The sequence below is a fragment of the Cyprinus carpio genome, chromosome B22, assembly GCF_018340385.1.
Source record: "Cyprinus carpio isolate SPL01 chromosome B22, ASM1834038v1, whole genome shotgun sequence".
NCBI lineage: Eukaryota > Metazoa > Chordata > Actinopteri > Cypriniformes > Cyprinidae > Cyprinus > Cyprinus carpio.
In genome coordinates, this window is record NC_056618.1 from 25,704,847 (window position 1) to 25,718,856 (window position 14,010).

Genomic DNA, 14,010 nt, shown 5'->3' on the forward strand with positions numbered 1-14,010 from the left:
TTCCGAAAATACACACATAGACTCCTTGAAAAAAAGAACTATAAACAAAAAAGACCTAAATTTGATATTCACATACACACACACACACACACACACACACACACACACACACACACACACACACACACAGAGTGCCTGTTTGATATATTAAAATATTGTTAACGAGGATATATGCCTTTTGCAATACCTGAAAAGAAAGTCAAGTCACGGTTTACGAAAGCTAGGAACGGAGTACCATCTCTTCATTTAGAACCTTCTCCGTTAAAAACACCGGAACGGAATGATTTTATATGTGTGCGTCTGTTCCCTTTAATGTGCACGTTTCCAAAGCGTTTTAAATCAATATCCTGTTGGTCTTCAGCGACACAACTAATAACTGTATTAACTAAAAGTTCCCGGTCAAGTTTGATTCTTTATGGCGAATCAAAAACATTTCCGAACGAATGACTCGGTTATTTTTAGTGAATCAAAAACACAAGTTGACTCAAGGGTCATTACTTCTCAGTGTTTCTGGTTGTTCATATGATGTAGTTAAAAGATACACTTTGTGAGTTGTAGTCATTGATAGCTAACAATTAATAATTAATAAAATATCCCCCTCCATACTTTGCGTATGTTTCGTAGGTTATATTTTTATGAATAGCCGTTGCCAATTTAAAAAAAAAGAATTCTAGATTATACATTTTGAAATGTATTCCATTTATTCTTTTTTAAATTTGAAGTGTTCTCATCATTTATAGAAGAAACGAAAACAGATCGTTCAATTGCTCATGATTAATTAATTTATTATTATTGTCCGTTGCTGTAGTAATTTGCTCATATAACTAGCTTTAGCCATAGCAACAGGCTTTAGCCTTCAATCAGACAGTATAAAGGCTGAAGTTGATTGAATCTGTACTCACAGAAGAGGATGCACAAAATAAGTACTCCATCATCGCTTGTTAGTTGCTCAGTCATTGCTAAAATTGACTGTTCCGAAAAAGTGAAGTCAGTAGAGCACAAAAGCACTTGACTTAATTTAATTTAATTTAAATCACTTGCCTTTCTTCTGCTGCGATCTGACCATTGGTTTCCCTGGAGACCTTGCCATATCTATGGCAACAAATAGATTTGTACAGGAGTAGAAATAGAACAGGTTCCAAATAGTGACCCGAGGACAAAGAAACCCTGGGGTGATGCCGGGTCTCCAGGAATAGAAGAAGACATTGAGGTATGGACATGTACTCTCAAACGAAAATAAAAATTGTCATTTCTTACTCAAGTCACTCCAAACCGGTATGACCTTTGTTCCATAACGCAATGAAAAGAAAAAAAAATCTTGGAGCTTTAAGCTTCAAAAATAATGCCGAAGAACTACAAATATAATTAAATCAGTCCATATGGGATGCCATACGATATTTGTGTGTGAGCTCTCCTTGGCAATTTGAGAAAAGTAACGATTTCCGACTTGTAAATAAATCATTCCATAAATCGAAATGATTCATTCAGGAATCAGAAGGATCCGATTCTCTAGTTCAACTTACTGATTCAGTGACTCGGTCGCAACAGTTAACGGCTTAATTTTAACAGGCGTTTCTCACAAAACTATCCTTTTACTTCCAAAGACTTGGAGTCATTGTCACATAGATGACGTTTACGACACTTTTATGGTGTTTTGTGTCATTTTTAGGCTTAAATAGCATAACTGCATCGAAGAAAAAAAAGGCCACCTATACATTCTTCGACGGTAGTAGGCCCACGCGTTTAGAACATAAGGGTGAGTAAATGTGACTGATTTGTGAGTGCTAAATGTGGTATATATTGATAATTATGTGCAGAAAATTGAACCAAAAGTAATTGTTCATAAAATTCAAAGTATAGAATCTTGTAAAGTGGTATTACCCTGTGTCACTGTATTGAAACCCTGCTGGAAAAGACAATAGAAACCATCACAGAAATTATAATGGTTTCCATTACAAACCATCAACTTTTAACCATTAAAAATGGTTTCCTGTAGTGTGTTTTGGGGCCTATTCCATTAGGATTTAGCGCTTTTATCAAACCACCAACAGAAGGAGACCAATTATCAGTAAAGACCAACAGGCACCATTACATTTTCCATTAAATTTAAAATTAAATTAATGCATTTAGCAGACGCTTTTATCCAAAGCGACTTACAGTGCATTCAAGCTATCAATTTTTACTTATCATGTGTTCCCGGGGAATCGAACCCCCAACCTTGCGCTTGGTAACACAATGCTCTACCACTTGAGCTACAGGAGCACTGTATGTATACAGGAGCATTAAAACCAATACAATTCCCATTATAACCAGTTAAACCATTCCAAATTCTGTGATGGTTTCTGTTGTTGTTTTTTTCCACAGGGAAGCATTTGGTTGGACGGCTCTGACTGTCGGACAGATATAAAAATCAGGAATATCTTTTTGAAGAAAAAAAAATCAAAATAAAACATCCTGACCTGGAAAATAAATAAAAAGGTCAAAAGGGAGCAGTCAAAAGGCCCAGAGTACTCAGTGTTCCAACAAGTTATGTAGGGCTCACATGGATTCACAAGGTGTGGAAGGGAATAAACACCACTCACTCATTTCACAGTAGGGCTTTTATTGTTACGCTCCATTCCCCGTCAACGGTTTCCTTGGAGACAACACCACAATCATACCCTCCTGGGAGACTTCAAGTTTTTCCTATCACCCTCTTGTCTGAATCGCTCGACCCACCAATCTGCAACAGTCGAGGAGTGGGTGAGAACAACACTCCAGTCTAGAAAGCAAGCCCTTGTTATGATGGGTTAAGGATGCTTCATATGCAGTAGCTCTACCTGTAAAGAAGCACAAAGTCTCAGCACAACACAGAATGTGGTTATACGTCGAGTTTATTTGCCCTCCAAGATAGGCAAAACCCTTTTACAGGGTTCCCACACTGTTTGACTAATGCAGTGATATGTGAACTTTAGCAACGGATCTGGGACGGACAGATCGGATACTGTAAATTTATCAGTGCTTTACGCTGTGGTGCTTCCAATCAAAGACTTTTCAGTTAAGCTGACCTTCAAGCCAGGTCTGTTGACAACATAATTGAGCAGCAGAACTCCAGACTGCAATGACATCCTTCAAGGACCTTCATAATAGATCTTGGCATATGAGTGCTGTAGCAAACTCCATTCATTCTTCATTCAATTGAAAGGTCAACCACCTATGATCAATGCCTTTTAAATGCAAATTATTCCTTCACATCCATTTTTCCTAGCATAAACCTTTTCTTCACTTACACGGTACTATGAAGTAACTTCACGTATACAAGGGAATCATAAACATGTTGTGATTTTGAAATTATAACGATCAGACTTTAAGGTCCAATTCTCACCATTTACAAACCATTAACTACAATTTGTGTCTCAAACTCCTGGTTTGCTGCTGCTTAATAGTTAGTAAGGTAGTTAAGTTTAGGTATTGGGCAGGATTAGGGATGTAGAATATGGTCATGCAGAATATGTGCTTTACAAGCACTAATAAACAGGCAATATGTTAATTATAAGAATGCTAATAAGCAACTAGTTCATAGTGAGAATTGGTCCCTTCACTAAATGTTATATGACTATAGGCCTGTAATGATCCATTTGGCACACTTAAATATGCAAAAGAAATGAAGGACATAATGTCATTATTTGATTTCATGCTGCTTTACTTTGAAGAAAATGCAGCAACTTTACTCGAATGTTTATAAAAAAAAAAAAAGTTATTAAAAAAATTTAGATAAGAGCATTACCTATTAACTATGGTTAGGCTGATAAAACTAAGAAAACCATAACAATAAGAAGCCCACTGCTGCCCTCTAGTGGCAAAATCTGTATTTTGGGAACAGTAGCAGTGTTAGTAAATATTATACACAGATACCTTACCGTTTTATTATTCATTATATCATTGAATTTTATTATTCATCAACAATTGTATTACAGTTATTCTAATAAAGATCTTTATTCAGACTTTAAATAGATTTACAAAGCATACCAAAAATAAAAAAGGAGAAAAAAAATAAAAATACAAACAAGAAGGGGAAAGTGTCCCAAAATACCCAGTGTGCATGAATTTGCTGAAAGGGTTTAAAAAGTCTGTTCGGGTCAAGCGGTCAGCCACAAACACACCAAAGTCTTGTGTCCATTTTCCTGAGGAGGATTTTAGGCTAGAGTCACCACAAAAGTTTAAAATGAAAAAGGATATATAACAAAACTAAAATACCAGCAAATGTCAAAGAGTAGCTAAATATAGTGAATATAGTTCAGTCCTTGGCTACAGAAGCAGAATATGATGCACTGTGGTGTAAGAAACAGAAGTAGCCCTGAGAATGTGTATTAGCTACTTTTTATCCCACCAAAGACGCCAATACTGTTGAATCACAGACACTGAAAACCTGAGATCAGGTGCCTTTGAAAGGCAAGATATCGAGAATCAAATAAACATAAGCTGGACTGTTTCGCACTGATGGGGCAAACCCAACCTTCCCCCCAAAACAACAAGAAATAAAACAAAAACACACATCCAAAGCGTCTCGGTTTGGAGTTCACTGCAACTTTTGGTTGCTACTTGAACAGACGTACAATTAATTCATTGGGATCCATAACCTCTACGCAAATCATCCAGATGTGTGCAATCTCAGATCTTCAAAAACTGAAAAATTTTCTCTTAAAAAAAAATGCAACTTTTCGACTTGATTTAAAAGCTACGAAACCAAACGGAAAACCGAAGCGGAGAGTTCGGAAAGCTTGGGCGCTGCTCGTCAAGAGTCCTCTGTCCCAGAGTCGTCTTCATCATGGCAACAGTCCTCACCCTCCTCTTCATCATCATCTAACTCCTCATCATCATAGTAGTCGTCATAGAATAAGGTGGAGCCCTCGTCGGCAGGTGGGGCACGGGTACGGATGCAGTATTCGGCCAGCGTGGTGGGCACCTTCACCCCGTCACGCTCGGCGTCGGCTTTCGTGGCTTGAACCTGCTTCCTGTGAAAATGACCAAACCAAGCAGTTGAGTGCAATGCACAAAATAAAACACAAATGCTATGCATGCATACGTCTAGATGTATTTGTATATGCATGATGCATCATATTCGCTAAATGAATGTTTGACACAAATTTTGGGGTGGCGATTCCAAAAATAGTGACTGTTTTGCTCTACGACACACTCACAAAATATGATGTGCATTTTGTAGTATTTTTGCTTTTGATAACCATTCGTAAGACGAAGTAGTCTTGTATCATCACTTAATCATCAGAAAAACTGCCACATAGACAAAGATTTTGGTCTTCCTCTGAGCCAGATAACAACTATTTGTTTTATTCATAACTGATTTCCCATGTATGAATGATTCTGAAGACATTTATTGCCTAATCCTGATTTCAAGGTTAGAATTATGCCAGCGATAGAAGAAAATGCAAATACCACCCAGATTTTTTCTGTTACATCTGTGGGTGTTCTACGACAACCAATCAGTGACAGAAAATTTGTATTTATAAACTCATTTATGAAAAGTTCTTTCACATTAAATGGAATATTTGAACATTTTTCCACACCTTTGCATATAGTAAATTAAAAGATAGATTTTTTTATACTTTTTGATAAGTGCATTATAGCAGACACGTATACGATTTGAGAAATCCTAAATTTGTGGAAAGAACTTTACCTAATGGGATTTTTATTTTTATAGTTAATCAGGCCTTTTTTTGCAAATCAATTTACAAAATTTTCTTCGAATGCAGGGCTGTTTAATAGATGTGAGCATAAATGGAGGAAAAGGTTTTCCCGCACCTGATGATCTCTCCGTATTCGCGGTCTTTCCCCTTGCTGTCCCTCCATTTGCGGTACATGACGGAGGCGTCCACGTTGGCAGGCGAGAAAGTGTTGGGCTCATTCAGCAGGGAGATAACACTCAATAAGATTGTCCTGAAAAGGAAGCAGATATCAGCTGATTAAATTAAACTAATTGCGACCGTTTGGCTTAATTATAGATCTCAAACTGTTGAGGCGTAACAGAAGAAAAGGTATTGTGCAAATAAAAACATCTATAAAAATTGCATCAAAAATAATTAGAAAATACCTAAATACATGACAAAATTTGTTTTTTTCCACAACTCTGTTGTACCTCACATTCTGTGTTGGGTTCCACCTCTCTGACGGCAGTTCCCCGCTCTGAATACAAACAAACACACATTTTAATATATAAATGCATAATTAAACAAACTGAAATGATGTTAACTTGTTAAACATCTGTCATGATCATTGCCTAGAAATAGTTCATTACTGTTACATTTAAAATAAATTAAATTAGATTTAAAAATGCCTGGTTTTCTACATGGAAATCTGCATATTAGCATTAGTAAATGTGTTATTTTCAGCCAAACAAATGTTGCTCAGGCTTTGTGTTGATTAACCTCATAAATGTTGGGATGCCACATCTTGGTAAGGAATCTGAAGGCAGGAGGAGAGTACGGGTAGTCCATGGGGAATTTGATACGTGCCTGGAAGAAATGTAATGGCACATTGTTAACCAATAAAACGTCTCGATGTCTTCCAATGATACGTGATGAAGCATTGAGCCACTCAATGGAGCAATATAATGCCAATATCCACAATCTCTACTGGTGCTGTATGGCTTTGTCATTCAACAACTAAATACACCTCCATCTACTTTTTATATTTCGCAGGTCCCTATAGAGCAGGGGTTCCCAAACTTGTCCCAACTTATTTACTTGTAGTGCTAAAATTTTCTTAAGAAAATGTAAGCAGTGCTTGCTGTGCAAAACTTGCTGCCATGTTGCCAAAGAGTTTTATTGTTTTCCTATTTGGCTGATCAGGTGTTTTTGGTGGTTGAGGCAAAAGAGGGACAACCTTTAAGTCTCTATGGTATTTTAGTCCCTAGATAAGACTAGACATGGATTAGCATGAGCTATTAAGAATTTTTTTTATAAATAAATGTAAAGGTGTATTGTTCCTAATAATGCAGAATCTCAATAACCCTAAATATCATGGAAACTTACTTAACCCTTAGAGTTGGCGGCACCATATTCAAGGTTTGAACTTGTATTGCTGAATTCAGAACCCAAACGATTACACAATGAATCTGTGACATGCACATCCATGTACATTTGGACATAAACAAACCTTTTATACATACACCCACTCAAATATTTCACAATCTGTAGCAAGCTGAGCCTGGTGCCTTTCAGTACAGTGGGTGGTGGCCACACATGCATACAGACCACTCCACAACCCCCACAGCACACATTTGCTGATTTGGCACGGTCAGCAGGTGTGTGCTTCAAAGGCCCAGCTCTCTGAGGGGGTACAGAGTGGTTGGGACAACCAGCAACCAAACAAACACACACATACACAGGGGCACCTGTACGTATCAAGTGCTACTCAATCCCTGTAACCCAAGTAGTGCAGGGCAACTTTCAAGCAAGCAAGCCTATTAAACCACAAGTAGGGGTCTGTGTGAGAAGGTAACGGTATTACGTTTCGCCGGAGGCAGCTTACAGGAGTCCTTCGATGCTGCACATGACCCAACACACAAGAGACATCCTGACAGCCTATTTTCCAACCTTATCAATTTAACCTAATAACCAAATAACAAGACTAAACTCAAACACAAAGAACAGCAAAACTAATATCTACAGATTTTTATGACCATTTATGATTTTAACGGTTGCATTTTTACATTCATTGTAGGTGCAACATTAACAGTCTTTCAGATTGTATAACATACACCATAGCTAAGACTTTGGTACCAATTGCCTGGTTGAAAACTTATATAGTACGTTTTTTTTGAGTCATTTTTACAGTATATAAAATGGTACCATATACACATGACAGCTAAGACTCTGGCACCCACCGACCTGTTAAAAGCATATGAGGCAGTGTACAATTTTTGCAGTCATATTTTTACAATCAAGTGCAACAGTCTCTCAGACTGTATGATATACAACATAGCCAAGACATTGGTACCAATCAGTCTGCTGAATGCTCAAATGGCAGTTTATGATTTTTACGAATGTTGTTTGAGCAACATCAACGGTCTACCAGACTGTACGATAAACAACATAGCTAAGACTTTTGTACCAGTCAAACGTATTGCTCCTTGAACAACTGTAAGACAAAAATTTCTGATGCTGACAAAACTTTGTTAGAGGCAAAAATTTTGATGGAAAATTTACGAACTGATACTATGCATGAACAACAGATCAAGATTAACACTTTCAGAGTGGAGAGACAGTGACGGCACACAAGGCTATCGTGCCGATAACAACTACATTTTTTTGATGTCAAATTCTCACAAACTACTCGCAACTCCTCAAAACACCACAACATCAACTATTTGAATGCAATTTCTCCCAACCACAACAATAACAAGAGAAAAAAAAAACAATAATCTACCTACAAATCTTACAAGACACGACTCCAAAATAGTCTTCAAAAAATATATAATTATTATTGACATACAACAAAAAACAACCCAACGTTTCTGGACCGATTTATCAGGATGAGTGCCGTACAATGCGTTACTGCTCAATGTTTCTGGACCAGCTGATTCAGCAGATGTTAAACTTCACTAACGAGCCGAGCACAGCATTTGGTTTACATTCTGGAATACACTCATATCCACGCTATGTATCGGATGCGTTTAATGTGAAATGCTAATGACAATGTGGACCACTTGGAATAAACAAATCACTTTTGCTTGAAAATCCCCATCTTGAAGCGCAACCTAAAAATAAATCTCTCTCCTACAATCCAATTTGAGAGGAAGAGAATCCCATGGACATTAGGTTGGAAGAGGAAATAAACCAGGTCACTGCTGCTCTCCTTGAACAAACTGTCCTGTTCTCCTACACCACCTTTTTTCTCCTAATCTTCTGGTGCCTGATTTCACTTCCTTCATCCCAACTGAAACATTAGAGAGGACAGGGAAATGGTGTCCTTCAGGGTAAACTACATGAGGGACAGACGGTCCCTGAGGTCCAGAGGAAGTAACTTGTTCTTTTAATTCACACCATTGCTTCATTTGACACCAAGAGTGAACTGGGATCCAACGGAAGCAGGTAATTAGCCTAATTAGTGGGCCATGAAGTTCTCTGTGAAGAACTAGAGCACCTGTCGACTGTGGGCTGATCCATCAGATACACTTGTTCAGACTGTGTAGTGTTGTATTTCTGTATAATAACAACAACTACAACTTAAACAACACTGAAACAAATAACAACAACAGAAACACTGCAGCAACCAGATTCAGTCTCCCGATTCATTCCTTCTGGTTCAGTGGGAAAATCAATAAGCCAATAGATCACGTGAAAAAGACACAAATTAAACATGCACTTATGAATCATATTGTAATCATATTTATAATAACCATGCATTTTGATTTTTTTTCCAAATTATATTTATGGTCTTTTGACTTTAATGGACAGGACAGTATAGAGAGCAGACAAGAAAGCACTGGGTGGAGAGAGGCGAGTGGGATCAGCAAAGGCCCTCGATACGGGAATTGAACTCGGGTCACCACAAGCACAATTGCGCTAGCTATATGTCAGCACACTATCCACCAGGCTATTGGCACAAACATGCATTTTTATAATTAACCATTAATTTATTTATTATAAAACAGAATTTTTCTATTTACCAACAGCTATAACTGACTGCTTGATTTATCCATTTTTTTGTCCGTTTTAATGATCAAATTGTGAGTTTATCCATTTAGCAACCTTTATAATAGATTGCTTGATTTATTGATTTTTGTAGAATTTGATTATAAAATTGAGAATTTATCCATTTACCATCAATGTTAATTAATTGCTTGATTTATTTATCGATTTTGTTGACAATTTAATCAAACTGCAAATTTATCCATTTACCAATGTTTATAATAGATTTAATATGAATATAATTTGCTTACAATGTTAACAATTGATTGCATTATTTACTGAATATAGACAAACCGATTATCCAATTGTGACTTGTACCAATGGATTTCACAGATAAATTCACAATCTGATATTTAAAAGCTGAATATGAAAATCAATAAATCAAGACAATGTGATATTCAAAAGTTGTTTACCATTTAATAGATGGTTTGATTTAACAATTTTCATAGTCTAATTTTGTTTATCAAATTGTGAATTTACCAGTGTTTATAAGTGACTGTTCGACTTGTTTATTGATTTTCATAGACTTGTTTTTTTTTTTGTAAAAATCAAAAATAATTTCTAGCTTCGAATTTGACATTTTCTCTAGTTTTTCCCAGGTATTGTACACAACGGCTTGATATTTGCTTCTAAAAATGACCAACAACAACTAAATTTCTTTAACACATGTGATTCCCACAAAAGATTACCGGTTCTTAGTCATACCAGACATCTTGAAAGTGTTAAACGAAGTTGTTATTATGGGCTGACTCACACCAAACACCTTCCAGGCACTAAACGAAGCTAGAACAGGCCCAGTTAGTATGTCAGTGGTTGACACTCCGGCAGTCTGGCGAGGGGGGAGGGGGGTAACATGACTCAAGCTGCCAGGCTGAGTCAAACAAGGCCAAGCCCAGCTCACATCACCTGCCACAGGGCCTGGGTGTGTGCATGCTTCACTGGAGCGACGAGCCGATCAGGAGCCAACCCTGCTACCTGTCAGCTCAGCGCCACGTGTGAGAACTTGAAGCCTGCTTAGAGAGATCCTACTCATGAGAACTTAATGACTGCACCAAATCTTTCTTAGCTGGAAAACTGAAGCTAGATAAAGAGTGACGCTAGGGGTGGGTGACATGACCAAAATCTGACAATCACGAGATGAGTCATTTTGTATTACAGGAACAATTTCTCATTCCATTAAAACTATATTTTGTCAGAAATTAAAATTAAAAAGGCTTATAGTCTAATAAAAAGATTGTTCATTAAATTCTGATTGGATGAGCAGTGTTTGAAATCGATGTAAATGGACTATAAAATAGGCCTTCACACTGTACTTTCTATGCTAATAAGTAAAAATGTGTTGAAATAATGAACTATATTACTTGATGAAAAAATACTAAGTACCAGTTTATTGTACATTGGTGTCGTTGCAGTTTAAAAAAAACTATGTATTAATAATAATACGTTTGGGACATTTCTCATTTCCCATATGACCAAAAAACAATAAATGGTATGTAATTAAATTGTATACTATTTTGTCTAAATAAAAATAAGTTTAGTTTAATACCATTTAAATGTTTAAATTCTTAGTAAAATGTAGGCGTCACACCATTATTACGTAGGCGACAACATGAAAAAAAAAAGGATATTAATTTAAAAAAAAAAAAAAAAATGTTTTATATATATATATATATATATATATATATATATATATATATGTTTTTAAAGATTAACTTTCGATGACAGCAAAGTTAAAATTAATGCAAACAAACTTAAAAAAATAAGTTAAATAGGGATATTGGCAGCGCAGTTAAATTAAATATCCAGTACTGACTATACCAATCAATAAATAATAAAGAATAACAATAATTATATTAAAACAACAAAGTTAAAATACTATATGGGCCATTCTACAGAATTGGTTCAAAGTCAGAGTTGGAAACCACTTAGAATTTTTTTTTTGTATGTATGCAAATTGTATAATAGCCAAGTTACACATTTCTAGTAATTGTGCAGTTAATTCTGATACTGTATTTTCAGAAAGTTATGGAATATTTGTTCTCTCTCTAAATGTGTCACTACCGAAACTCAGTAATATATAATTTAATAAGGCGGCTTACATTGACCTATTAAGATCTTGCTTACATCTTCCTTGTGAATATCTCTTTTTCTATTTTATTAAAAAGTTTTCAGAGGTATATCAATAGCAATTACAATTTTAACAATATTTCAAGTGATTTATGAGATGTTTTTAAATCCAAATTCTCTTTGTAAAAAGCAAAAAGTTGATCATACTGATTTCCAACTAAAGGATTCTTTCGTTTGAATACACATTGAACAATAACATCAAAAAACAGGAAAATGAATGCAGAAGGGAAACCTGTCTGTTTTGATGAAGTAGTAGTGTGCAGGAAGTCATGGTTACTCATCTCTTCCTGTTGGAAGAGACGCTGAGAACGTCCCAGGGCTGACCTGCTTCCTTCCTCACCACTAACAAACAGACAAGGTTTTCCACATCAATGCAGGAAAACAGCAAGAGAGAACTGAATTTTCACAGCTATGTATTGTTTCTAAAGTTTAAACAGTATGAAAGAGAGACTCTACTGGCCCAACAAATTTGTTTTTAACCCAGGCTGCGACTCAGTAGCCAATGTTCCCAGCAAGTCGGTAGCCACTTGCTAATGCCATGATGTGTGGAGGTTAGCTGGCTAGCAAGCAAGCCAATGACACACAGGCATAGCTATGAAGCCGGGGCTAAATATAACTGGCATTGTTGTGGTCTGACAGAGTGACTTGGGTTGGACACAGCAGAAGATATTTAGCAGCAATAGGTTTAAATAAAATATATGTACATTTGTCTCTTCAAGGTCATATATGTACGTTTGCAGCTTGAAGGTCATATAAGGGGTTCAAAGCAAAAATCTATGCTAATTTGATCAAATTTAGACTCAGATGTGAGACTGACAGATGGAGCAATAAATATGACTGAGGTTTTCCTGTTGACAGACACTGTTCAACATGTTGAACGCCAAGTGATTAAGCTCCAAATATTAAGCCATAGATATTATAATTTAGGTTAGTTATAAATAAGGGAGTTCATTGTCCATCCTGGAAAAAAAGTGGTTTATTATATGTAAAATAAACTCATACAAACTGAGGGAACTTTACAACATTAAGACACTGTTCCAGTGAACTGTGTGTAAAAAAAAAAAAACAACTGATGGTAATTCTAGAGAACAACGAGGGACAATGGAGCAACTCTTTCATTGACCACAGACCAGATTACGGACAACTGGAACGTTGGCGTTTAAAAATTAGAACGCCGAACGTTCCCTTTAAAGAAACAGTATCGCGAAAACGACAATTCTACACGTGTCGTTTTTAAGTTATTTCTTCCGTGGAACACAAAAGGAAATATTTTGTGGCAGCCTAGGTCACATCTTTTCATTTTGTGTTCCACACAAGACAGACAGTAAAACAGGTTTGGAACAATAGAATTTTCATTCTTTTAAAAGCGAATGACAAACAAACAAACAAACAAACATTTACAGAGATCATAAAAAAGTATAATAAAACAAATAAAATATAATACAAATTCAGAATTCAACCACCTCAAAACAACCCCCCATAAAAACTCTTCAAATTACATTTGAAGATAAGATACAACACTCACCTTAAAATAACCCCCTTCATAGTGCGTATTCGGGGGTCCGAAAATCGCGACTTCCCAGTTGTACAAGTCTGACTCGTCGACTAAAGTTATTTTGAAGCCTTCAACCGGCTCGTCCTGGAGACTTTTCAGCTCCAACATTAAAGCTTTTTGGGAACTCGCAACACGATGGTGTCCACGCTGAGCCATATTCCGAAAACAAACGATCTGGCATCCAAAATAACCCCGTAAACAACTTTAGTTCGCCCGTTTCACAGACGCCGCACACGCGCAAGCGAACAAACCCGAGATAAGTCCCTCGATGACAAACCACGCTCAGCGAGTAACAGCCCCGGCCGAGTTGCTGTTCGACTCAAGCAATCTAATTCCAACATTAACCACCCCTCCCCCCGAAACAAAACCTGAAAAACAAATCAAGCCTAACACTAGTAAATAAACAAGCGAGCAGGGAAGCTTGTTTGAGCTTGCTCCCTCCCCCAGCGTCACTCTATAGGACACTGTGCCAGCAGCTGAAGATCACGGCCGGCCCCTACACCTCCTGCAACCAATGGAGCTTGAGCAGCTTAACCCAACGAGAAAAACACAGCACAAGAAAACAGTTCAACCGCGCTTAAATATAGTTTATATTGCTACGTTGACTTTTTATTCCAACCCTTTATGGGGTAAGTTCTA

At 36.8% G+C, this 14,010-nt stretch overlaps 1 protein-coding gene across 1 annotated transcript; it reads right to left on the reverse strand.

The window, feature by feature from the left end:
- Positions 1-2,585: 2,585 nt before the first annotated feature.
- Positions 2,586-13,693, reverse strand: cdc34a (cell division cycle 34 homolog (S. cerevisiae) a). The gene is given in 5 exon segments (XM_042749031.1): positions 2,586-4,994; positions 5,800-5,934; positions 6,134-6,231; positions 6,423-6,509; positions 13,342-13,693. Coding segments are annotated over 5 exon segments (726 nt in total). The 5' UTR covers positions 13,528-13,693; the 3' UTR covers positions 2,586-4,774.
- Positions 13,694-14,010: the final 317 nt, after the last annotated feature.